This window comes from Rhipicephalus microplus, chromosome 3, assembly GCF_043290135.1.
Source record: "Rhipicephalus microplus isolate Deutch F79 chromosome 3, USDA_Rmic, whole genome shotgun sequence".
NCBI classification, from domain to species: domain Eukaryota; kingdom Metazoa; phylum Arthropoda; class Arachnida; order Ixodida; family Ixodidae; genus Rhipicephalus; species Rhipicephalus microplus.
In genome coordinates this window covers 72,059,168-72,085,841 of record NC_134702.1, presented here as the reverse complement: position 1 = coordinate 72,085,841, position 26,674 = coordinate 72,059,168, and the positions used below count along the sequence as shown (strand labels likewise).

General features: G+C 47.6%; 1 protein-coding gene across 4 annotated transcripts in view; it reads left to right on the top strand.

Annotated features, from left to right (window-relative positions):
- The window catches only part of LOC142803784 (uncharacterized), a 63,044-nt gene extending 36,708 nt beyond the window's left edge, over positions 1-26,336 (top strand). For 2 of the 4 annotated variants that reach the window (XM_075889798.1, XM_075889797.1), the window contains exons 2-6: positions 11,757-11,828; positions 12,671-12,804; positions 17,912-17,995; positions 18,832-19,017; positions 25,941-26,336. In XM_075889798.1, the coding sequence (XP_075745913.1) occupies positions 11,757-11,828; positions 12,671-12,804; positions 17,912-17,995; positions 18,832-19,017; positions 25,941-26,174 (710 nt within the window). In that variant the 3' untranslated portion in view covers positions 26,175-26,336. Of the gene's footprint in view, positions 1-3,167; positions 3,249-11,756; positions 11,829-12,670; positions 12,805-17,911; positions 17,996-18,831; positions 19,018-25,940 lie in introns of those variants that run through there. The other 2 variants (XM_075889799.1, XM_075889800.1) reach the window with 2 other exon arrangements.
- Positions 26,337-26,674: the final 338 nt, after the last annotated feature.

Genomic DNA, 26,674 nt, shown 5'->3' with positions numbered 1-26,674 from the left:
AAATATTAGAAATTCTGAAATAGAAACTACGTATACGGAAAATGAAGCGAATAATTTCAGCAACAACAATGAAAGCTATTTGGAAACCAGGAATGTTTGTGTGATCTAGCTCGAATCTTTTAGAACCTTTAATAAACTCCTGCAATGCATCCCGTCGCTGCATCCGCGGGACCAAGCCAACAAGGGAGCTACATTCGGGGCGTTTAACTTAATCTTAGGAGACTGAAGACGGCACCTAATGTAATTTTGCGTAAAGCGTAGTTCCGATAGACGCGCATTGCGATTGGAACACAATCTTCGTTTATACATGTTTAGTATAATCTATCAAATTAATGCCACGTCCCATAAACGCAGAATCAATAGTGCATACTACTTAAGAAATAGAAGATTCACTTGGTGTAATCGCCAGGGGTTTGGAGGCTAAATTTTCTACCTGCATTCATTCACCTTTTGTGAGGTAAGACACTCTCGAAAATACTGAAGATATATTATTGTCGGTCCTCTCGTCAGTTGTAGGACGTCTACAAGCGGCAGCACCTGACCCTGATGGTATCACAAGATGCTGAAAATCTTCTTTGATGTTGCTCCGAAAGTGTTATTGGATAAAGTAAATTATTTTATAAAACACTCTTGGATTCCTTCTGTGTAGAAGGTAGCTGAAGTGATACCCCTGCTTAAAGATAAGAACAAGGGACTTACTCTAGACAACATTCGACCGATTTCGTTAACATCCAATTTTGTAAAATTGATTGAAAGACTATTACATGCTCATATAACTACATTTGTTACTGTTAATAAATTATTAAGTCCCTGTAAAATTGGTTTTAGAACAGGAATGTCTATCTGGTGTGCTCACGTTGATTTGGAGAGCAGAATCCAGCTACCACAGCGACAGAAACTGTAGCATTAGTTACACTAGATATCTCTAAAGCCTGCGATAGTGTCGAATACCCAATTTTACTAAGAATTGATGAGAGAGATTGGCTTGCCTGACTTTTTTATTGCATTGACGACACAGTTCTTGCTGGACAGGGAGTTTTACTGTGTACAGGGTTAGATATCAACAGAGAAATTCAGACAGACACGATGTGCTCCCCAAGGAGCGTTTTTGTCCCCACTACTCTTTAACATCTTGCTTAGCTCCATTCTTCGTCATCAAAGTGTGAACACGTATGTTTAGGCGGATGACATAGCATTCTTTGCATCTGCGGAGGACATACAATCACTTTATATCATTTTACAAGGATACTTATCTACCTTGGAAGCTTGGATAGACAGCATTTATTTAGCTCTTAATGTACAGAAATGTGCAGTTCTAGCGTTCTCCACACAAGACAATATAAATATATCACTTTCACTCCACCAAGCAGATATTTCCCCAAGTGCGAACACTCAAGTACCTTGGAATCATCTATGATGGAAAGCTCCACTGGAGGATGCGTATTGAACATATCCAAAGTGACCAAAGCGTCACGTGCGTTAGGCCTACTCCGAAGGATTAGTAACAGTCGATGGGGCATGCGGACAGACGCCTTAATAATGACTTACCGGATGTACACACGGCCTATACTGGAGTTTGGGTGTGCCTTATTTTCTGGCGTACCAGCATAAAACATACGTCCGTTGGTTCTAATTGAGAGTCAAGCACATCGCTGATGCCAGTGGTCACCCAAATTCGTAGCAAACTCTGTTCTATATAACGAATAACGAATTCCTTATTTACCTGTTAGATTCCAATTATTAACAATGCAAACATTCTTAAGCGTCTATGACTCGCAGATAAGACTAGAAGAATATATATTTATCAGTGATCCAGCTCTGTTTTTTAATATAACATGGCTTCGCTTTCATACCCCTCAGGTAATCGTTACCAAGAAGCTGTTGGACCCATTGCAGATAAGGCTTAATGATATAGTGCCTATGACTGGCAGGTTTAGTGAATTAGCCATATATTATGACGATATATTTCCTAACAAAGCCAAATTACTGCCTAGTAATCTTCTGAATGGCATTTTTCAAGAGCACTTAAATCAAATTGGTTTTACGGTTGTGATAGCAACTGATGCTTCGCAGTGTGAAGAAAAGGCCGGGGTGGGAATTTTTTCTACACAACTAGACTGGTAGTTTTCTGTTAGGCTTCCTGATTACACCCGAATATTTTTGGCCGAGTTCTTAGCTGTTATATTAGCCCTACGTAAAATTCCTTTAACCATTACTTCTGTGGCTATAGTTACAGTTTCATTGTCGTTGTGTTCGGGACTAACTGCTTCAACAGATTCGGATATTCTAAGATTATTGCGATTACTTGTTCCTTATCATTTGCGAAACCTGCGATTAATTTGGGTGCCGGGACACAAAGGAATTGTTGTTGCGGACTCAATGAAGTTGCGGACTCTCTGGCGAAAGCTTCTCTGACAGGTTCAGTTCTCTCTCTCATTCCTGTTACGGCGTTTGTTGCTGCGGCAAGGTTGAGAAAGTCTCGATTCATCCCTGGACTTTCTGCACCTACAGTTCCCTTGGAGCAGGAAATAGTGTGCAGCAAGCCGAGCTGAAGTCGCAATAACCAGAATGCGTTGTAGAATTCCAAATCTAAATTTTTACATGCACAGAGCGGGTTTGGCGGTCTCCCCTTATTGCTCCTATTGCAATGAACTCAAAACTATCGAACACTTCTTGTTGAGCTGCCGACGTTTTTCCTTACACAGAAAACGTATCGAAATTATATTGCAGCAATGTGGTCTACCGGTTGCGCCGGCCATTCTGTTATCATTTGGGGCCTTTGCACTGGGGCAATCGGACAAGAATATTTTCAAAGCTGTCAAAAAGTTTATATGCGACTCGAATAGATTTGGTAGGTGTATCAACTACTAACAATTCTTTATTCAGCCTTCCTAGTCAAAAGATCTTCAGTCTCTGGGAGATTACATCAAATTGTGCGACTTAAAATTACAATTATTCATAATTATCGTTACATTAAACATTACCTCAAAGTTATTTCAGATCTTACTAAATAATATACATAAATTCAGTATGATTCGCCTGACTCATGGCCGATCCCCCAGAGTGGATGTGTGCCAACGATCATGGGAGCATCATCATTATCATCATATAGTCACCACGTGGAATGCTGCACGCGCTTTGTACACCGCGTTTGAAGAAGACGTGGAAGAAGGACAAGGGAGTGGCCACGGTCGTATTGCTACCGGTTGCTACCGCATTGGTCAACATGGACAGCATCCCAGCATTTGGTATGACCCGTGCAACTTCCAAGTCAACATCAGCTTCTCTAAAGCGCCTATAGTATAAGTATATTCTAGGCGCCACAGGTTCTCTTCCTATAGATGGCCAAAAAAAAAAAGGCTTTCTGAACCGCGCTGATCTATTCTACTGACCTATACGTTAAAGTAGTTGCAAGCTTATACCCTCAATTTTTGGCCGGTGCCTCGCTTGTTAAATGATAATCAACAACATTCCAACCGCGGAACGGCCTTTACTGAGCACAAGGAAACTATATGTAAAGACTGCTTGATATTCTAGTGTATGACGCCGATGGCGTATACGTTTTTGTTGTTTTGTTTTTCTCAGCTGAGAATTACAAAAAGTGACAAGTCACACGTGTCGTACGAAATGTCTAAATGTGCTTATAGCGTATATGGCCCCCTTTCCCCCTCTCTCTCTCTCTCTCTCTCACACACACACACACACACACACACACGCACACGCACACGCACACGCACACGCGCACGCACGCACGCACGCACAAAAATTGTGCATTGTCGAGTTGGTTGGGCAATCATGCAACCGCGCAGAATGACGCGATAGAAACGGTTACAATTCTTGATTAAATAGTCAACGTCACACCGAATGAACAACCACACAAAGAAAGAAATACACGGAGACACCACGGGCTCGTGGTGTGTATGTGTGCTGTTGACTATGCGCGACGTTGACTATTTAATGAAAACATGCACCAAGTAGCTCAACAGCGAGTTCTACGGTTACAATACACTCGAAGTGTTTATTCATTCTTTTGGCTTGGAGCGTGGTAATACCCCAAAGTCTTCTATGTTATCGGCCCGCAAAAACTGAAGTGTTCATGTATTTTGCAAGGCAAGTGAGGTGAAAGCAGCATTTGCATAACGCGTGTCTGTTTCTGGATGAAAGGGATTTCGTAAGACGACGATGATGCAGTCGTGATTGATTGATTGATATGTGGGGTTTAAAGTCCCAAAACCACTTCATGATTATGAGAGACGCCGTAGTGGAGGGCTCCGGAAATTTCGACCACCTGGGGTTCTTTAACGTGCACCCAAATCTGAGCACACGGGCCTACAACATTTCCGATGATGCAGTCGTGTCGTTGACTATATATATCTATAGCTTTAGTTTATGGCTCCTTCGTAATCTATCTCTGTTTTAATAGCATACGTCACTGTGGTGCCACAGCTTTATGCTAACGTGCAGTTGGTGTCACACTTAGGGAAAATCTCGTAGCGCACGGCTTCGCGATGCGGCCATGATGTGGCGAGCGCGGTAGCTGCGCGCCAGCATGTAGTGCGTGGGTGGGCAGACGCTTAAGGGGCATAGTACTGAACGGTTGAACCACGTCGCCGGCTAATGCGGTGAGCACTGGCTGCATTGTTGGGCAGCGGGAGAATTTCATCGTTACTGCGAGAACTGGCCCGATATCGCTGATCACGTCACTGTACGCCTCAGTACAGTCCAAAATGAGAGGCGTCACCGGAGCCACTGCACATGACGAGTTAGAAAGTGAAGCTGGAAGCTTCACGCGTGCATTGCCGCGCCGACAAGTCAGTGCTGCCTCGCGTAATGCATACCAGCGAGAAGAAGCACGTTCAGGTCGTTATCATACCAGCGAGAAGAAGCAACAGCATTCCAGAACTCGTTCTCGTTTGTTTATTGTGTTGAACCCAGATGGCTGCCCGGCAGTCTCTATATAGGCGGATTCGTGTTTCTTTAGCGCGCATTAAATACGACGCATGGTACGTGCTCGTTTTGGGGTTCCCCGTCGCAGCGCACTGCATGCAGTGCACACGCAAAGACGAAATATACGTGAAAGCACTCAGTACCACGGCGTTTCGGAAGAGCAAACGACGTTTGCTGTCGAGTACTGCTTCTATAACTCAATTACCGCCAATTAAAGCTAATAGGTTGGCACCGCAAAACGTGTAGTACAGATCATCAGCCCAGTTCCCGCAGCAACGATGAAATTAGCCGGCTGCCCGACAATGTGGCCAACGCGCACCGCTGTCGCATACGACACCCCACTCTTCGAGCGCCTGTGCATTCGCGAGCTGCAGCCGGCACGCCACCGCGGCGCTGGCCACACCGCGAAGCTAGAGTTACTGTATATGCTGCATTTATATTGTCACGTAAGAGTGAGGGTAGCCCGAAGACAGGAGACCGGGTGGTTAGTAAAAATAGGAGATCCGTTTATTTGGCGGACTTGCGCCCACTAAAGGAAAACAGACGCGCCGGCTTAGCGGGTGGCGAACAGCGCGTTCGACGGCCGTCGGGGAACAGAATGTCCCACTGGAACGCTGTTGGTAGTCTGCACTCTTTCCTGTCTCTCTTGTTTTTTTCTTCAAGTTTGTGCAGCAATTCAATTTTTCAAGGAACGCAAGGCGTGTGTTCACCATCCGAGATACAGTCGCCGTAGCGTCTGGTGCCACGGCGACTCCTCGCGGCATTGCTCCCCTCCTCAACGTAAGCATCGACCCGATGCTTTGTTTAAAATAAAACCAAAACAAAAGGACAGCCTGTGCGAAAGTAAATGGCAAATAAGCACGAATCACGCACACATAAACAAAACAAGAGATGCAAACAGGGAGCCTCCTTTAGCGCGCATGATAGGGCTTCAAACGGGCGAGATGTACCACTTCTTGTCGTGCGCGGCGTCGTTGGGATGAGCTAGCCCCATCAGGGACCACTTCATAGTCCACTTCACCCACTTGACGGATGACTTTGTATGGGCCGAAATAACGGCGCATGAGTTTTTCGCTTAATCCTCGGCGGCGAACGGGCGTCCAAACCCAGACTTTGTCACCTGGCCTGTATGTTAAATCGCGTCTCCGCAGGTTGTAGCGTATTGCGTCGTTTCGCTGTTGGTCTTTATGCGCAGACGAGCAAGCTGCCGGGCTTCTGCGCGCTGAAGGTAGGCGGCCACATCTAGATTGTTTTCATCGGTGACATTAGGCAGCATGGCGTCAAGGGTGATAACGGCATCCCTCCCATGGACGAGATTAAATGGTGTCATTTTAGTGGTCTCCTGCACCGCGGTGTTGTAGGCGAAGACCACGTAAGGCAGAATTAAGTCCCAGGTCTTGTGTTCTGTGTCCACGTACATAGCGAGTATATCGGCAATGGTCTTGTTCAAGCGCTCCGTGAGACCATTTGTCTGCGGATGGTACGCAGTTGTTCTTCGGTGATCTGTATGACTGTAATGTAAGATTGCCTGAGTAAGATCAGCCGTAAACGCCGTTCCCCTGTCTGTTATTAGTACGTCAGGTGCGCCATGACGGAGGAGAATTGATTCGACAAAAGTTTGGCTACTTCTACGGCCGTGCCGTTCGGAAGGGCCTTAGCTTCAGCGTATCGGGTAAGGTAATCAGTGGCCACTATGATCCACTTGTTACCGGATGTTGACGTGGAGAAAGGTCCAAGCAGGTCCATACCAATCTGTTGGAATGGTCTCGACGGGGGTTCAATTGGCTTGAGAAATCCAGCTGGTTTTGTTGGAGGTCTCTTCCGGCGCTGACATTCACGGCAACTCTTGACGTACCGCGCAACATCTGAGGAAAGGCGGGGCCAGTAGTATCGTTCTTGAATTCTGTGGAGTGTGCGTGCAAAACCGAGGTGGCCTGCACTGGGTTCGTCATGTAACGCTTGTAAAATTTCTTCTCTGAGGCTGCTTGGGACGACAAGAAGGTAAGCTGCTTTATTCGGTGCGAAGTTTTTTTTAACTACCACCCCGTTTTGCACACAGAAGGAGGATATCCCACGCTTGAACAGTGCAGGCGGTATGGAGGCCTTTCCTTCGATGTAGTTGATCAACTGTTGTAGGATCGGGTCTGAGCGCTGCTGTAATGCAAAGGTGCTGCTGCTGATAGGCCCAAGAAAGGCATCGTCGTCTTCATGGCTTGGTGGTGCGCCGACAGGGGCTCTTGAGAGGCAGTCTGCGTCGGAGCGCTTACGACCAGATGTGTAGACTACCTTCACGTCAAACTCCTGAAGCCGTAGGCTCCATCGAGCGAGGCGGCCAGAAGCGTCTTTCAAACTGGCCAACCAGCACAACGCATGATGGTCCGTTACGACCTTGAAGGGTCTGCCATACAAGTATGGGCGGAATTTCGAGGTGGCCCATACTATCGCAAGACACTCCTTCTCAGACGTGGAATAGTTCACTTCCGCTTTCGACAGTGAGCGGCTTGCATACGCGATGACGCGCTCGCAGCCCTTGTGCTTCTGAACGAGAACGGCACCTAAGCCGACGCTGCTGGCGTCTGTATGTATCTCAGTTTCGGCATTTTCATCAAAGTGACCCAGCACAGGCGGCGACTGTAAACGTTCTTGAAGTTCTTGGAATGCCTCACGTAGCTCAGCTTTCCATTCGAAAGGGGCGTCCGACTTGGTGAGCTGCGTCAAAGGGTCAGCAATGTGTGAGATGTTCTTGACAAAGCGCCGGTAATAGGCGCACAGTCCTAAGAATCGGCGCACTGCTCTCTTATCTTGCGGCTGAGGAAACTGTGCGATAGCGGCTGTCTTCTCGGGATCTGGGCTTACGCCATCTTTGCTTATAACATGGCCAAGTAACTGTAGTTATTCATAGGCAAAATGGCATTTTTCTTGCTTCAGTGTCAGCCCTGATGACTTAATTGCGTCCAGTACCGTCCGGAGCCTTTTCAGGTGGTCGCTAAAGTTGGAGGCGAAGACAACCACATCGTCCAGGTATACGAGACATATTTGCCACTTGAGACCTGCCAGTACTGTGTCCATTAGACGCTGGAAGGTTGCTGGAGCGGAACAAAGTCCACATGGCATCACTTTGAACTCATACAATCCATCCGGCGTGATGAAGGCGGTCTTTTCTCGGTCTCTTTCATCAACCTGAATTTGCCAATACCCTGTCTTCAGATCAATGAACAAGAAGTACCTTGCATCACTAAGACGATCTAGGGTATCGTCGATCCTTGGTAAAGGGTACACGTCCTTCTTGGTTACACTATTCAACCGTCGGTAATCGACGCAAAACCGAAGATTTCCGTCTTTCTTTTTGACAAGGACGACTGGTGCCGCCCATGGGCTTTTCGATGGCTGAATTACATCGTTGTGTAACATTTCCTCAACTTGCTCTCGCATGGCCTGACGTTCACGTGCCGACACACGATAAGGGCTTTGATGGAGAGGGCGGATGTCTTCTTGTGTTATGATTCGATGCTTTGCCAGAGAAGTGTGTCGGACCTGTGAAGAAGTGGCGAAACAGTCGTCGTAACGTCGAAGGAGGTTCTGGAGCAGTTGCTGCTTGCATTGAGGCAAGGAAGGGTTAATGTCGAATGACAGCTGCGAGTTGTGGGTCTGTGGGGTGATGGTCGCTGGATTAGAAAGGGCGAGGGTGTCACTGATTTCCGCGATTTCATAGAGAAAGGCAATGGTCGTGCCTTTGGCCAGGTGACGGTGTTCTCGGCTGAAATTTGTTAGCAGCACTGGGCCCTGCCCATTCCGGAAGTCCGCAATGCCTCTTGCGATTGCGATATCACGGCCAAGCAAAAGCTGTATGTTACCTTCGACGACGCCATGAGCATTTCCGGCAGTACCAGTGGTTACGGAGATTAGGGTCGTTGATCGGGGTAGGACGCTCACGTCATTCTCGAGCACACGGAGGGCTGCGCGATTATGTGGTGCCGAGTATGAATTTATGGCTTCATCCGAGGATAGTTTGATGGATCTGGATGCCTGGTCAATAACTGCGTGATGTTGAGTCAAGAAGTCCATGCCGAGAATGACGTCACGGGAGCACTGTGGGAGCACCAAGAAAGTGGCAAGGTATGTGTGACCGTCGAATGTCACCCTTGCAGTACATCGCCCCGACAGGGTGAGGAGGTGGCCTCCCGCTGTGCGGATCTGCGGGCCGTCCCAAGCCGTCTTAACCTTCTTCAGTTGTGCTGTCAATGGCCCGCTGATGACCTAGTAGTCAGCTCCTGTGTCAATCAAGGCAGTTACCGGGTGGCCATCGATAGATACTTCAAAATCGGTGGCACGTGGGCTGGAGTTGCGCGTTGGTTTTGGGTTCGGGTCACGGCTTCGTCTTGTTGCTTCGTTTTGCTTCGTCTCGCGGCTTGGGTTGTCGTGCGTTGTCGTCGTCGTAGATGATGTGCTGTCGTCATGTATGGTCGTCGGTGGAGGGTCTTCAGCTTTTCCTCTTGAAGCAACCTCACCTCCAAAGGTTGCTGGTTTTAGTTTCCCCTACGAGGGCTTGGGGACCTTCTTCGTTCGTTGTTGCTGCGGTTCGGTGACGTGAAGCGTGGGGATGGCGGTGTTGGAGAACGGCTGGACAAGTACTCTGTATGGCGCAAGTAGTCTTCGATTGCCGAAGGTCGTTGTCCAGGGCGTGGCCGTGGTGCCTGAGATGAGAAACCATGCAGTCCCATCCGCCTGTAGGGGCAGTGTCGAAGAATGTGGCCGGCCTCACCGCAGTGAAAGCATAGGGGACGGTCGTCGGGAGTTCTCCAGGTGTCTCAGTTTCTTTGGCTCGGGCGTCTCTCGTATGTAGGGTGGGCAGGTAAAAGCGGACGGCTACTTGGGGCTGCAGCGTACCGTCGAGGACTGGGCTCGTTTCGTCGGGGTGGCCTAGTGTTCACTACAGCGGCGTAAGTCATTGCTTCGGCCTCTGTTCGAGTCGTCGCTTATGAAGAGCCAAGCGCCTGCTGGACTTCATCACGCACTATGTCCAAGAGAGATGCTCCTTGGGGAACTGGGGGGTAGGAGGTAGCAATCGGCGTAGTTCTTCTTTAACCACTTCTCGAATAGCTTTCCGCAGATCGTTGGTGGTTAGCCCACCTCGAATCGGTTCCGAGTAGAGCGAGCTGAGCTGAAACGGGCGGTTGTATTGCCGAGTCCGGGCGTCCAGGATTTTTTCTATGGTGTGCGCTTCTTCAGTAAATTCGGCGACTGTTTTAGGAGGGTTCCTTATGAGACCGCCGAAAAGCGACTCCTTCACCCCTCGCATTAGGTATCCGACCTTTTTGTCTTCAGTCATGTCTTGGTCCGCTCGCCTAAAAAGACGTTTCATTTCTTCGACGTACACGTTTAGGGTCTCATTGGGCTGTTGGGTCCTCGATTCTAGCAGCAGCTGGGCCCTTTCTTTTCGCATTATGCTGGTGAAGGTCCTGAGCAACTCATTCTTCAGAAATTCCCAGGTGGTCAGTGTGGTCTCATGGTTTTCATACCACGTTTTGGCGGGGCCGTCCAGGGAAAAGTAAACGTATCGCAGCTTCATTTCTTCATCCCACCTGTTTATGGTAGCCACGCGCTCGAATTGGTCGAGCCATTCTTCTGGGTCTTCAGCTGCATAACCATGGAAAGTTGGGGGCACCCGCGGCTGCTGCAACATGACAGGGGTAGGTGATTGCGGGGTGCTCAGGGTGGCTGTGGAAGCGTCCTTTCGTGGTCGCGTGGGGTCCGGTAGCGGTCCCAGCTCAGGTGGCAGGTTTTGGAGGCGGCGACTGCTTCGAGTATCTGTGTCTTCAGCGTCCTCGTTCTCTGCAGTGGCTGTTTTAAGGTCGTTTTTGTGCATTCCCCGCACCTCCACCAGATGTCACGTAAGAGTGAGGGTAGCCCGAAGACAGGAGACCGGGAGGTTAGTAGAAATAGAAGGAGATCCGTTTATTTGGCGGACTTGCGCCCACTGAAGGAAAACAGACGCGCCGGCTTAGCGGGTGGCGAACAGCGCGTTCGACGGCCGTCGGAGAACAGAATGTCCCACTGGAACGCAAGGCGTGTGTTCACCATCCGAGATACAGTCGCCGTAGCGTCTGGCGCTACGGTGACTCCTCGCGGCAATATAGCATATAAGGTAGCATGTACAGTAACTCTACGCGAAGCCATGCGTTTCGAGATTTCCCTAACTGTGTGAAACAGACTGCACATGCTTCATGCGCTCCATTGTGATTGCTGTTATGACACTCCGCTGCCATACTTCATTTACATCATTTGCAATGCGTCTGTTGCGTAATGTTGCTAATATAGCAGTTCGATACCTTATTGTGGTGGAAGCATTTCGATAGGGGGCGAAATGCAGTGTACTTGATCACGCCGAAGGGAACCCTTGTGGTGGTAATAAAGTATTTTAATTGTTGGGGTTTAACGTCCCAAAAGCATCATATGGATATAAAAGGCGCCGTAGCTGAGGGCTCCGGACATTTCGACCACTTGGGGTTCTTTAAAGTGTACTTAGATCGAAGCACACGGGCCTCAAGCATTTTCGCCTCGATCGAAAATGCGGCCGCTGCGGCCTTGATTCGATCACGTCACCTGTGGGTCAGCAGCCGAGTACCTTAGCCACTAGATCACCGTGAAGAGTCCCTGGTGGCGGTCAAAATTAATCAACCTAAATAAACGTGCTTGGCGCTCTTTGGCCAGACATTGTCTTCGTGCCAGTAAGTAGTAATGAGTGAATTGAGGTGTTCTCAAGGGAGAAAGTGAGCAAGCGTTATTGAGCGTAATTCATTTTCTCGCAGTCCCCGAAGGCGATGCCAAGAAGCCACCGGTTCCCCATCACGTCGTGACCTTTGCCGGCCAAGACATTGAAAGTACGTACATGTGAATATGCCATTGTATGACGTAGCTGTACAAAAGGAGGATGGCGGAAGTAAGCCAGTACGTGCACGCGCTAACTCTCTCTCTCTCTTTCTCACACACACACACACACACACACACACACGCACACGCACACGCACACGCACACGCACACGCACACGTACACTCACACTCACACACGCACACGCACACGCACACACACACGCACACACACGCACACACGCACACACGCACACACACACACACACTGAACTCGTGCTGGTGCCCGAGTTCATAGATCGCCATCTTTTTCAATGTACACGTTAGATGGTTGAGGCATACTACATCGCGAAGTGAGTTGGCAATACATTAGTCAGACGCCAGCGTCCTTATCAGAACCGTCCATTTCGTTGATCGGGTGTACTCTCGCGTGCCGCATGCTTTTCCTGTCTATATATATGCAGTTTATTTTTTCGAATAAAATTTTCAGTTAGATGAGCGCTTTTTGTGTTCCCTTTTGTGTTTTGTGAACTTCTGCGCTACCCAATAATCTAAACTCACCTTTCAGGACCATGTTTTGTTTACAGAAATAAAATTAGAGTGATGGTAATTCTTGCTTGTTTTGGTTGGCGTTTGGGGGCCACTTTACGTATGAGTACTTCATCATAGGCTGTCAAAATTGGCGGAATGGAATCCAGGGTTGCTTTCTGCCTGGTCCATCAGGCGTGCTGCGTAAAAGCAAAACAAAGCAAAGCGAAACGACTGGTATGCAGTTTGTCGACGCTTCTCGGTGCATTCGGTGGACTGATAGGCAATGGAAACTTATTCTGCGGTCTCATGTGTGTTCGTACCGCAGGGAGGATGACTGCCGAGATGACGCAGGACGTTGTGGCGACGCCCCCCATGTTCGCCGCCCCAACCAGTGACCCCGCCCACCTCACCTCCGGGGAGCTGCAGCACCTGCGACAGCTTCACGATGACGCCGTGCAGGTACTAGATATGCAGATTGAATATTCAGAGGAAAGTTACGCATACTAGCGGCAATAACTTATCAAGACAGACAAATACACTAATATTTCGGCTATATATGCCCACGCTGGCCATGTTCTCCATGAAATAATCGACACAGCTGCAGTCTTTTTGTGCGCGGCTCATGACGTGGAAAGGTATCCGGAATAAATGGGTGGCAGATTACCTTCGTTGCGATTAAGAGTGCGTGGCATGGTTTGCCTGAACAAGAACTCGAAATAGGGGTGTGCATAATTTTTCGTCCGATACTGTCAACTTCGTACAGAGTGAATGCTCCTTATGTGGGTGAACAGGTGGTGAGGCATACGGGCCAACTGACATGCTACACGCGTAGAATATGAAATGCACAGACGTTTCAGCGAATAGTTTTTTCCAAAGGATCATTCCAACAATCAAAGGCTAGCTTTACTGAAACTGCTCTAAATTGTTTCAATGACTGCCCAGTAAGACACCTATTCAAACTGTCTGAAAGTTGAACTACCGGTATGCAGGCACCCCTGTGGGGTCTCTGGTCCCGAATTATGCACTAGCTCTTAGGAAAAATAAGCTTATCTAGTCTTATCTCCTGTGCATCGCTTTTAGAACAACCCTGAAATGCTTGGGGCATGAGGTAGAAACATTTAGTGGATGTGCCCGCGACACAGTAATCTTACGTACTAGGCCGAAGAATTCTTATTGAAAGACATGAAAATTCCATATTTCGGAAAGTTTTCCCTGCAAGCGTTGACGAAATTCCCGGCATAATTCTCTGCGCAACAGTACTAATTTTCACCCCTATACAGGCACACACATACTATAATTACGCGTGTCTCACGTACTGTCTACTTTTGAAATCACGGCTATAGCCCCTCCACTGCCGCACAAGAAAAGCGTGACTTTAATAATTTATAGCTGTTAGTACACTGCCAGTTGTTGGCTTCAAGTATAACACCAATGATGCGCTTGTCCCTGTCTCATCCAATTTTTTCTGTGTCGTATTATGTATTTGCGCACAGTAGTTTACCCTGAAAGTGAACAAGAAACCACTCCGCGTAAATATCAGAAACAAATCTCAAAGAATATGCTTGCGTGGTGCATGCGCCAGAACCGATTACAGCAGATGAAGGCGCACTGTGACCGCTAATTATCGATCGTCATAGAAGAATTCAACCATTCTTGAAATTCCCTGCAATATCACGAAGATTCCCTTTCTCCCTTTGACTGAAATTAACAGGCGGAAATTCCTCGAAGAAGGAAAAAACTACCTGCACGGAACATCACTGCACGGCGTGACACTTGAAAACGACATTAAATGTTGACCAGAGTAGCAAAAGAACTCACAGGGTACATTATGAATTCACCCAAGATGACTCGAAGGTTAAAGCTATCACCCTTTCCTGTTAAGCCTATGTATTGTTGTAGAGCCATCAGCCTTCGAAAGCTTTCCGCATCTAACACGGTTTCGCACTGCCTTCAAAGATTGGAAGTACCGTACCTGATTTTGCATTGCCTCATTGATCGGGCTACCTTCGACTACCTTGTGATGCGACGTGATGAGGCCATCATGAGACGTTGTGTGAAATGATACCACAATGACGTCACAAATTTTGATGAGTCTGTGACGTAGTTGTGACGTCATAAAAACATCACCACTGGCCCTCGATGTCTTAAGACGCAAGAAGCTGCCAACGCGGGACGCTGGTGGTCAAACTTCGCGTTTGATCGGGCATCTGAGGTTTTTGACCAAACGTGTTAATATTGTGTTCCACGAGTCACTTTGCCACAATTCGTCACCTCGAAAACTTGTTTGAATTGTTTTGATTTGTGGCTGTGCTCTACCCCACCGCCATTGCGAATGCACTTGACGCATAAAATTCAGACCATGGCTACAAAAAAAAAATCACCTCTGTTTATTTACGTGTCACAAGCGTCGACTTTATTATGAATTGAGTTTGAGGACAAACAAAATGCCTCTTAATAATCGACTCGAGTTTACGTGCCGATCTAAGCATCACCGTTCGAGCTTTGGTAAATAATGCAATTGGCGGCCCGGCGCACACCTTTCAGGGCCACACTTCCTCGCTGTCCGTGGCCCTGATCATCGCGTGCATCTCGAGCATCGCGCTGGCGCTCATCAAGATCACCATCAAGCGCCACGACAATATCAGCTCGGCCGAGTGCGTATTCTTCGTGGGCACGGGCATCCTGGTGAGCGTGATGCCCACCCTGTCGGACACGCTGCAACCATTCGGACCGGCCTCGGCCCAGAAGCGGCTAGGGGTGAGCGCCGTGCTCACCACGCTCGCCTACATCCTCGGCTACATGGCCGTCCAGTTCATGTCGGTCGTCGAGGCGACCATAGTGGCTGCCATCACGCCCATGACCACGTGGTTCACCATGGTAGCCGTGCGCCGCCGGCCTTGCCACTGGGTGCTGGTGCCCGTGCTGGCCTCGTGCGTCATGGCCATCGTGCTGGTGCTCAAACCACCCATACTCGGCTTCCAGGTACACATAAGGCCAGTGCTATGTATTCGTGAGGCAAGGTATAAGGTATACAGGCAATTCGTTTGCAGCATGTGCACGTCATAAGGCTGTAACATGATACTGGCGAACGAAAACACCGACGAATAGAAGGACTTCAACAACGCAATTAGGTGTCCATGACTACTATGGCTCCAACTGGCGTTGTTGGTGTCCTCGTACACGTTAACCGGTGTTATGTTGCATACAGCTGTAACCAAAAGCAACTATAGCCCAGCCAGGGACGTAGGCAGAAATTGTTGTTGAGGAGGGGCACCTTCTTGATCTAAAGGTGGCGGGGGCGTGCAGTCAAATGATAATTTTGCGCTCTGTATGCCATGGCGAAAAAAAACTTGGGTTGGGGTGAGGGCGTGGGCTTGGTGTGCTACCCCCTGGCTACGCCACTGACCCCAGCTGTATACGCTTGATTGATATGTGGGGTTTAACGTCCCCAAACTACCATATGATTATGAGAGACGCCGTAGTGGAGGGCTGCGAAAATTTCGACCAGCTGGGATTCTTTAACGTGCACCCAAATCTGAGTACGGGCCTTCAACGTTACCGCCTCCATCGGAAATGCAGCCGCCGCAGCCGGGATGTGAACCCGCGACCTGCGGGTCAGCCACCGAGTACCTTAGCCACTAGACCACCGCGGTGGGGCAGCTGTATACGCTTAGCGATGCGTAAAGTTGCACGCCCTCGACGGGAATCTCTTGCACAAAAAGACGCCGTGTGTTAGTCGACGGGTAAAAGAGGAAAGACACTGAAGGAAGGCATGTCAGATTCAAAAGGGGGCAAAGAACATGCAAAAATCTACTATCTATAGGTTATTTTAAGGTGTTTCTGAACTTTGTTTTGTGGTTATTTTCTCTGAACAATGCGGAAGACTGCTGAAGACGAATAGTCTTGTAATGTTTTTAACTACAGGCATCTCTTGCTTGTGGGCTCTTGAGCCAGCGCAGAAAAGAAATAGAAGAGGCGTTGGTTGAGATCTTTCATAGGCAAGTGCACCGGAGCGGGCGGACACTTTAAAGCCCTACTCGTCTGTCCCATAAAGTTACTCTGTCACATAAAAGCCTGTCCCATAAAATTACTCTGTCACATAAAAGTCTGTCCCATAAAATTACTCTGTCGAAACTCCCCACGTCGCGGCCACGCATGCTTCTTGACGATACCATGCTTCAGTCAAAGACTCATGATGTTGCATTTCAGGAACTTTTTGCTTCCCACTGTAGTAGCATCACCGAAAGGAACACTTTAACTGTGACTTGTGGGGAATGGACCACGACCAGAAAAAAATAAAAGCGAAGCAACCATGTGGGCCAAGGCTAGAGCAGCACATGCTGACGCTGTTTCATGCTCTCTTTTCACCGTCTAGGATGGACTGTCACCTAGGGCTTTCTGCATAGTAAATACTGCTCTTTACCATGGAGCCCATCAATTTCCCTTCGCACGCCACATCACGTGTATCCCGGAGCACTATTTTCAGGCGTTTTTGAGAATCACGCATTTGCTCCACTTATACATACTTCATTTCATTGCGATAGCAATTACGTAGACACTCTAGGCTGGTTTTCGTCGTCGGCGTCGTCGTTGCCGTCGCCGTCATGTTCCCTATACGTACACGTATGCATACACAAAAACCACAATGAAAAATAATCCACAAAAATTTTTTCCGAAGCGTAAATTTAAACCTGCGACCCTTCGCTTCGCAGCTCGTGGTGTTGCACCCCCGCACCCTTCCCCCGTTGATGAGAGGAGAAGAGAACAGCAGTAAGTGTCCCACCCTCCCCCACTCTAGTAGAGAACCCTGCGCACACCTACGAGCTCATCTATCTCTTGTGTATGCTCCTAATAGCTTATGTTTAAAGGCTTGTATGTGTTCAACGGGAAAACTGCAAATGAGCACAACAGAGCTTTAGAAAGTCCGATGATGGCGGAATGGTGTCTTTAGATATCGTTTCTTTTTGTTGACCGCTAATGAAACATTTTGGTCGGGCATCGTTAGATGATTGTTGCACTTGCACAACTTAAGTTGGGTCACTCAGACTCAGAATCACAGTCCGTTCGAAATTAGAGAAAGTGTTTTTATGCTGACCCATGGTGCCGGGTATCCCATCTTTAAAAACGATTGATGTTATTATAGATGTAATGTTTGCTTAGCCAGTGAATAGACTAATCTCTTCAAGTTTAGAGTACGTGCCGTTCTGTATACGGCAGATTACATCGTAGCAGTCTAACATTCTTTGCTTTCCTGCTACGTGTGCGTTCAAGGTTAGGCAACCGCAAGGAGATGTCAGAAAGGGAGCACTTGAGAAAAAGAACATAGGAATTGCTTTAGAATAGAATTTCATTCAATTCCGCTAAATGCAGCTGTTATATATCGCGTCATTTATTTTGCGATATGGTGTAGCGAGAATCAACCGTGAAATCAGTCTATTGCTCAAGCGAACATGGTGCCGAAGGTATCATACTTGATGTAAAATACTTGAAATAAAGAAGATAGACTTCAGCATATGCACCTCGCTGCATAACGAAAATAACTACTATTATGTGTCGTGTATTACAGAACAAACTTCAGCGTGAAATGATCATCGGAGGGTCGTGCGGCGTTGTGTCCACGCTGCTGGTCGGCGTCGAGAATGCTTTCAAAGTAAGCACACGGATGATAAGCTTGAGGAACATATTTCACGAAGTGAGTGTTACGCTTGACATCACTGATAGTTTGTATCAAAACCCGATTCCCCCAAAAATTTAGCTACAGTGACAGGCAGTTTCTCATTGTCCGGCTGCCTCTGCAAGTTGCATGCATCGCCATCAAAGATAACTTCTTGGGCCTTTTCGGGCGAAAACTATGAGATTGTTATGAGGTACAGCGTAGTGGAGGGTTCTGTAAAGTTCCACCACCAACGGTGTGTGAGGTACACCGCGAAGTATGCACGGACGTCTTGCATTTCGCCCCCTCTGAAATGCGACCGCCACGGCTGGGATCTTTCGGCTCAGCAACCAACCACCGTAACAAACAAACACCATGGTGGTATGTATAAACATTAGGATTGGTTGGTAGTTGCATTTACGAACAAACACCCAAAAGTTTCCTTATGCATTTGCGAATAAGTGAACTCGAAGACGAAGCCATGTTTCTTGTGATGGTGTCTTTTTCTTCTTTCGATGGCAGATTTTGTAGGCGGGTTGGCTTTTTCTTTTGACAAAGTGGTTGGTGCTCCACTAATGAGATGACATTCATCGCTGGCACAATTCAACAAGAAGTGGCTGCACCGGTAGAGAGTAAGATGCAGAAAAACTACGCTTACAAAAAAAAATCCTTATAAACCAAACTTTCAATCAATCAATCAATCAATCAATCAATCAATCAATCAATCAATCAATCAATCAATCAATCAATCAATCTGTCAATCAATCAATCACTCAATCAATCAATCAATGCAGACTTCGTGAGTGCCATGGTGCTTTTATTACAATGCGCAGGTCAACATGCCTGGCGTGACGCGTATCGTGGTGCTGTTCCACCTATCCTGCGTCATGATGGTGATTTCGTTCGTTGCCGGTTCGTTGGCGGGCACCTTCAACATCATCCGCAGCGGCCCGGAGGTCTCCGAGCTGCTGTTTGTCGTGTACCTGTCCTACGTGTCCCATATATCTCTCGCCAGACAGGTGAGCCGCCCACGAGAAAACAGCAATGGATATTGTTACTAGTGTTTATTTCATACTTTATCAACTCGTGCTCTCAATTACCATCCTGTATGAGTGCTTCTATGAGTGTTCAATAATGCTGTAGACGAACAGCTACTTACATACTGCGCACACGGTTGGATGCCTGTCGCCACCCGCGGCTAAATTTTGTCTCGCCTGGTATGCAGCGACAAAAATACTTAGTAGCATAAACAAGCTGGACAAGCTTGTAGTACATGATGAAGATATAATAGCTAGTACAGACAAAGTACACCTTTGTGGCGACATTCTTTAAAGTGCATTCTGGCGCTGGTCTTGATCGCAAATTAAAGAGCGTGGGATGATATGGACATCAATGACTCTATTGAAAGGTTCAAGTTTTTTTTTATCGAACGTTTTTTTTTCGAGTGATGGAAATAAATTAGCCGTATAGTTTCAAACTATAGAGGAAGTTACTTTGCCAATGGGACTTGACGTACGGAACGCCACTTTTCTAGCGACACGAAAACGCGACGTTGCCTTCGCTGCATCACATCGTCTGGGTGATTCGGCACCGAATAACCGAATACAACACGGGAACGCGACATATTCGGATTAAGGACTTCCCCTAGTGACGGTTTTTTCCTATCGCGGCGCGTCCGTTTCGCTGGTCGTGCCTTCATGGAAGGCCTTGTCGTGTTATGACGAGCATTCCAGGCGACCTCGCAGCCTAGAACCAGCAGCGCGAGCGTGAGTCCGAAGGCCCACACCACCAGCAGGCCATAAAAGTCGTTGAGCTTAAGGGCTCGACAGGAGCACTTCGCACCCAATCGGGTGCTCACGTCTTGGAACTTTCTTCGAATTGTTCTACGCCGTCTCACGAGTTTTAGTGCGCACATAGACACCCCGGTTTCCATAAACCTCTGGGACACCACGGCAAACGCGGCGGCGTAGGGTGACCACTTAGGCGCGATCACGACTACGTGGACAAGGAAGAAGTCTTGTTCAGCTGTCACTGCGCCCTTAAAGTCCTTGCCCGTGTAGAAGCGAGCCTCCTCCCGGTTGGTGACGAAGACGTGCGTGCCTCTGGAGACCTTGTCGAGGCAACACAGCGTAGTCATGCAGTCGCCCATGCGCAGCTTCTGCTCGAGGTGCTCCTTGAGCACGCTCGAACCACTGCGCAGGTGAAACGTCAGGATGTCGCGGTAGTAGCGGTTGTTCTTGATGCACAGATTGACGCTCTTGCGCTCCAGAGCGTCGGACAGCTGCTCGAGCGTCGTGATGGGACGTGTCTTGGGCGGGAAGTTCGTGTACGACGTCAGCATGCCCACAAAGCCGGCGGAGATGATGATGGCGAACATGAACCAGAAGGCCACGAGAATCCTCGCACTGCTACGCCTCGACAGTCGCACGTCGGGAGCGTGGTTGACGAGGGCAGAGGAGAGGTAGAACAAAAGTTCGACTGCTTCTTCCCGAACGTCGAGAGATTTCGAAGCGCTGACAGTGGATCGAGACGTCGTGATCACCACAAGTAGGAAGAGATACACACACAGGGAGGCCCAGACGGCCACCCAGAGGGCTCTCGTGAAAGGTCGACCGATGATAGTGAGGTCAGTGATCTCCGTCGGCAGCGGAGAGAGGAAGGTCAAAGAGTCGTAGCGGACCACTCCGGCAATGCTCAGTCCGTGCCATATGCTCTCAGTCAGGTAAATTTCGAAGCTTCCCAAATCTTTTTGCTTCATCTGAACCGCACCAACAGCGCCAGTGAAGAGGAAGTTTTCGCGCCTACGTCCGAACTTCTCGTATTGTCCCGCCGTGGTCAGGATGGCGCCGCTCTTTCTGACGATGCTTTCGACGATGGTCGCTTGAGGCTCAAGCCGCACGTTTCTGTAGTCCTTCACTGTCGGGACGCTGCTCTCGTTTAGGTACCTGAGACTTGCGAGGTCGCGGAGGTTCCTATCCTCAAAGGCGCGGTCATGGGGACCGGTGAAACGGCGAAGTCCAGCGGAGCAGTTGGCGTACGTGTCCAGGGGAACGTACGAGGAGGAGGCGCTCACGAATATACCTCGGCAGCCGACGTTATGGAGCGTCTTGGACATCGAAGCCTCGTCTGGGGCGACGTTCTCGGCTGCAACGAATATCCAGCGCACGTGAAGGAACGGCCGATCGTAATTGCGAACGCTCGTGAGCAGGTGCCCTAATGAGGGCTCCCAGCAGGTGACCACAACGTCTACCTTGTAACCCTCTATGGTGTTCACATAATGCAGCAGTTCGTACATGCCTGACGAGCTCCAGACTGCGTAAGGAAAGCGGATCCGTTTGGCTAGATACAGCGGGTAGCGCCGCTGTTTGCAGTTTTCGATCACGTTCACTGCGTAATCCTTCCTCAACGCATTGTTCAGGTTTTTTGACAACATTGGGTCACAAGAACTTTGGGCGAGCGTTAATACGCAAAAGCATAAGACTACAAACGCCGTGAACCTGCAGGAATGCATCGAGAAGCGGGCTATGTTTCTAAAGCGCTTGATCGTGGTTATCACCGGGCGGGGGCGTTTATATTCGTCCCGAGCCTGTTGGTTATACGGGAGTGTTCCCATAGCGACAAAAGATACGCAAACAAACTATATTCACTTGTGTGGCGCCAGAATAGGGTGGACTTCTCCCCTAGAGTGCTCACTGTCATTTGCGGTGCGCTTTTGTGCCGACCTAGAAAAGCCTCATTCGGAAACATCTCAGCCCTTTTCCCTTTCTGGGGATGGCTTTGTCGTAGACGAGCTCGCGTCGATGCAAGACAGCAAAGTTTGCTTGAAGAACGGACGTGATGGAACATGATGGATTTGAGTGGTTGTGGCCTACACTTCGGCACTGAGCGTTGCGTATTGTTTATCTTGCGTTCGATAGATGAATGGCTATATTTGTGCGAATGTACATAGGTGCGCTCGCGCGCTTATACGATAGCACTTAAACTGCCGAAAAGGCCCCGCAGTGGGCGTAGTCATGCTGATAATAAGTGTGCTGGCCCATCTATGGAAATGGACCGATGTAATGCTTCTCGCGTAATGTTCTCCTTCTCGAGAGCTCTCGGCTGTATTGGCATTCGACGGTGGCCGTCATTCATCGTAGCCGCTGTAAACTGAAGTTAAATTATTATTTAGGGCGCAAGCTTACATTGGTATTGACGTTGTGCCGTTGTGTAAAGAGAGAGAGGAAAAAAAACTGCAGTGGGGTAATTGACGTCTCCATGAACTCACCGGGCAGGTCGTCTGCACGTTTATATATTTCGCATTTATTCACGATACACTAAATGTATGCGTAATATATTTGGGAAATTTCTTCATCAGACAATAAAAGCAGGGAAGGGCGGGCATAACCTTATTTGTGAAGAAATAAAACAATAATGCCTGGAGTCGTTCGATTAAGGCTCCCGCTGGTGTAGGTCATGTCAGGGTTTCACTTGCCCGCTTAAACGGCGTTCGCTCGAGGTTAATAATTCATGCATGTAAGTTTCTTTCAGACAGTGAGGTTGTATCACTGTCTGAAAAAAACAACATTGTCTGCGTGACTTGTTACACGTGCACGCAATCTACAGTGATTGCGTGCAGAATGCAAGGACATATGCCCATTATTTTACGAAACAATAACGAACAGCGTATTCGCAACTTTGACGACATATTGGTGGCGCGACTATACATCCAACATGGCGGTCGTTGAGATGATCGCCCCGCGAGAGACGATACCGGAAAGTACACTTTTGGCAAAGACTCCAATTCTTAGCGCTTCGGTGACCCTTAGATTTATGTTTTTTTTCAAAATAGGGGAGCGATAACATACTACATAAGGTAAATAAATGCCGGGTAGCATAGTGGGTAGATAAATATGCGCGAAATTGCATCGTATCAAGCAGGCGAACTAAGCGCGAAAACTGCAAACCTGCAAGTTGCTGTACTCGTGAACAAAATGGGTGCTGCATGCATTCACGGGCCTTGGTTATTTGCCTGCTGAATTTAACCCTCTTAACCCCTGATGGCTTTTGGGGGCGCTAATTTTAACGGGACACTTAATTTTCCTCCTGGAGCATGGAGGCTCGCTGTGAAATCAGTCGGCCTTTTCGTTTTCTTTCTACTTTCTCTTTAACTGGAGAAACTCAATGTGTTACGGTAATATCGAGACCACTCACAACGTCAAAAACAGATCACAAACATGCGAAAACAAGCAGCAGCGTCTGCTGTTTGAAGCAGGTTCAAAACATCAATCATATCAACAGAGCTTCCGGCCGCCACCGCTTAGCGGCGCCGCAGTACCTGGAAGTTGTGAATAATATTGCTAACGTGAATGAAATATGAACAGCGTTAAACAATTTCCATAGTTTAAATAAAATAATAATTTAATAAAATAATTTAAATAAAAACAGCAGGAACTTTTGAAAAGTTACAGGAGGAGGGTACTACGCAACAAGAAAGAAAGTGTGTTTCAGTTCCACTTATGTGACACCTGCGGAGGGGAGAACCATGCAGTGTGCTCCGGTGTTTCCCTACAGCAATATTTACTCATTTTTACTCGACACTGCATCAATAGTTGCACTACTTTGTTTCTAATAGACGACTACTAAACAGATGCACGTTTGTGTCTCAGGTTTCAGGTAACAAAAAACTTGAGCGCCTGGGTGAATTTGTCAGGGATTCTTGTATTGTTGCTAGGCCAAGCTTAATATTTTGGGCAGTAACGATGAACCTTTGACTTATGATATGCATAGCGTAGACTGGTGACAAGTTAATACATTTATCCAATTTTTGTGGTGCGTGTACCGTTTTTGACTAACCGTGGCGACGAAATTACACATTGAAAAGTCGAGGTCTCAAGCGCGTCACCCATAACAAGTAATGGTTTTCAAGCCAAATATTACACTGATAAAAAGAGGATGTGGCTGATTAAGTGAACGTCTCGCCAAATCAAAGTTGAATGCACAAACATTTGCAACACATATTTATGATATTGAGCTTATAACGGCGGATATACATCACAGGAGCAATTCCGTTTGCATACAATCAATGAATAGTAGGAAAGATAATTGTTGCATGCGAACGTGAGAAAAACCAGTTTGTTTCATGTTTTTTTGTGGAACTCGCTTGACACTTCTTTTGTCTGCTTTAGGCGCACGTGACGTTGTAAGGTCCCGGAGAGGAAAACAATTTTCTAATTAGATGAGCGAAGATCGTGGTAATCGATATGGTTACACAACAAGCAAACTTCTGGTGGTCTACATGTTGCCTTTGAGTACAACTTTCTGATAGTAAATGAAGTCACGCTAATTAGAACCAGAAATAATACAAAAGTGAAACATTCAATCTATGCCCATCACATCAAGAATGATGTTTAAACGAATACAGCAATAACTTGGAGGACGCTTCAGCAGTGGCGTACATCCGGAAAATTCACATGGGGGGAACGCACATTTTGCCATGGCTGCCATTTCGTATATATATAAATGTTTGTTCTATTTTTATTCCTATAAACATTCAAGATCATACCTTGAAAGCAAAATAATTAAGCCAGGCGTGCTCGGAAGGCGCAGCACAGTCACAGCGAAAGCTAGAAGAGCAGCCTTTCAGAGCCTTTTCTAAACACTCCTTGGGTAACTGCTGCAAGCACACTTGCTTGATGTCCGCATGGCATTAATTATGAAAATTTTATAGTTGTAGGCCGGCATTCGTTATGCTATTTTTCGTCATTCTTCTGAAAAGCATGGTATCCGCTAAGCTATTGCGAGGAATTTTATGCCAATTCTTCACAGAGTGGCTGACGACGATGAGGAATTATGTCTGAAGTGGGTATGCGCCACACTTAATAGCTGAGAAAAAGAATAGAGATAAAAAATGCTTTTGTAATGGGTTCGAGCATTGGACGACCCACTCGTTACGCCATTCGCATTGTACGACCACTGCTTGTTGTTTCGCTATTTTAAAACGCTTTGTAGGGCGTATTAACGCGCTCGAACCCAGTGGACCCGGGTTGAAGCCCCAGTGTGTCATTGGTACTAGGTTTTTTTTTTCTTCAAATTTGGCGTGGTGTGGTTACGGACATCAGCGGCAGCGTACAACTACGGGGCTGCGCGAAATCAGAGTTGTGATCTTGAAACAGCTTTCACTGCAAAAACGAACTTCGTTTTCAACAAGCATAATTGCATTGCTCTATGGGCCTTCGCTGAAGCTGTTCGACCGGCAATGCCATTTTGCTAATCTCACACAGATGAGAGGTCTTTAACAAGATTGGTAAACGCATGAAAGAAACACCGGTGGCACTGAAATAGTTGATCGCGCTATACTTAACTGTCAAGCCATTGAGGCATAAGATGTCCGAGGGACAAGTTTCCAGGGGGTCACTTGAAAGGAGTGTCCCCCTCCCTTCCTTCCCCAGTCTGCGCAGGAAGTGGTCAAAGACCCCTCATGCGTTAAGGAGGCTACTTTCACTACAAGGCACCTGTATAGGTTTTTTTTTTTTACAGAAGGAGCTTAGAGAACTGGCGTGGATCGCTGGCGAAACCTCTGAATGCCGTGCAGATTGTATAATTTACTTGTTAGCTTGAACCTTTGTTTTTTATCCATGGTGATATTTTTCTCACAGAAAAAGTAGTTTCTATACTTGAGATGAACCACCGTATCTTTGAGTCAACGCTGTGTGCTAACTCGTTGTATTCCTTGACTTCATATATATTAGTTAGAACTAACTGTCTGTTATAGTTCTCAGTACTAAATTGTGCCTAACAGAGAAAACGGGCCCCAAATTTACACATCCTTCTTTGACTTCCTATAATTGTTCGCATTTCTTATTCACGTTGTTTTACTTAGTCGAAACTGCCTATAGACGGCGACGTGTCCATGTTATAGACAGGTGAGCTAAAACCGCTGTCTCGCGCATGCATGTGCCAGGTTCGTCGCGAGCACAAGTGGGTCATCCTGCTGGTGCGAATCGTGGCCAACATTGTGTGCGCCATGGTTCTGGAGAGCGCGTTCGTCGACCCCGACCTCCTGGACCCGGTGCAGTGCCTGGCCGCCGTCATGGTCGTCTTCGCCGGCGCGCTCACCACCTTGCATCTGCTCGTCGAGGGCCAGGAGAACTCTCCCCTGGTCGCCTCGCACCGTTTCCTGCAGCTCTTCGCGTAGCCAAAGTCCAGCAGAGCTACCTCAACGTTCATTACCCTATCGTGTTTGCCTCGAAATGCTATTTTTCGCTCTAATATAATGCGTTTATAACGTTCGAGTTTTCCAACTCTTTGTTTTTTTTTCAAAATATAGTCTACAAGTATAAAAATAAATTTTTCTGGAGCTGACGTTTCGACATGGTGTCTTGACTCGACTGAGACAAGCGCCTTGACATTAGCATTGCTTTCAGGGACGTCTCTTATTCAAACTCTGTTGCTCACACTATAATCCATATTTCTGTGAGCTACTTCAGTGTCTTGTTTCGTTTTTTTTCGAGAACGTTTTATTTCTTTGAGGGAGCTCGCCTTTAGAGACCTCCGGAAAGTGCTATCCACGCCCTTGTCCAAATCATTGACGAGAGAGACGGCTTGGATGAGTCATTTTATTGACCTTGTCGTGGATGAGCTCATATACTGAGATAAACTGTGAGTAAAGGCCGTCGTGGTCACTTCTTAAATATT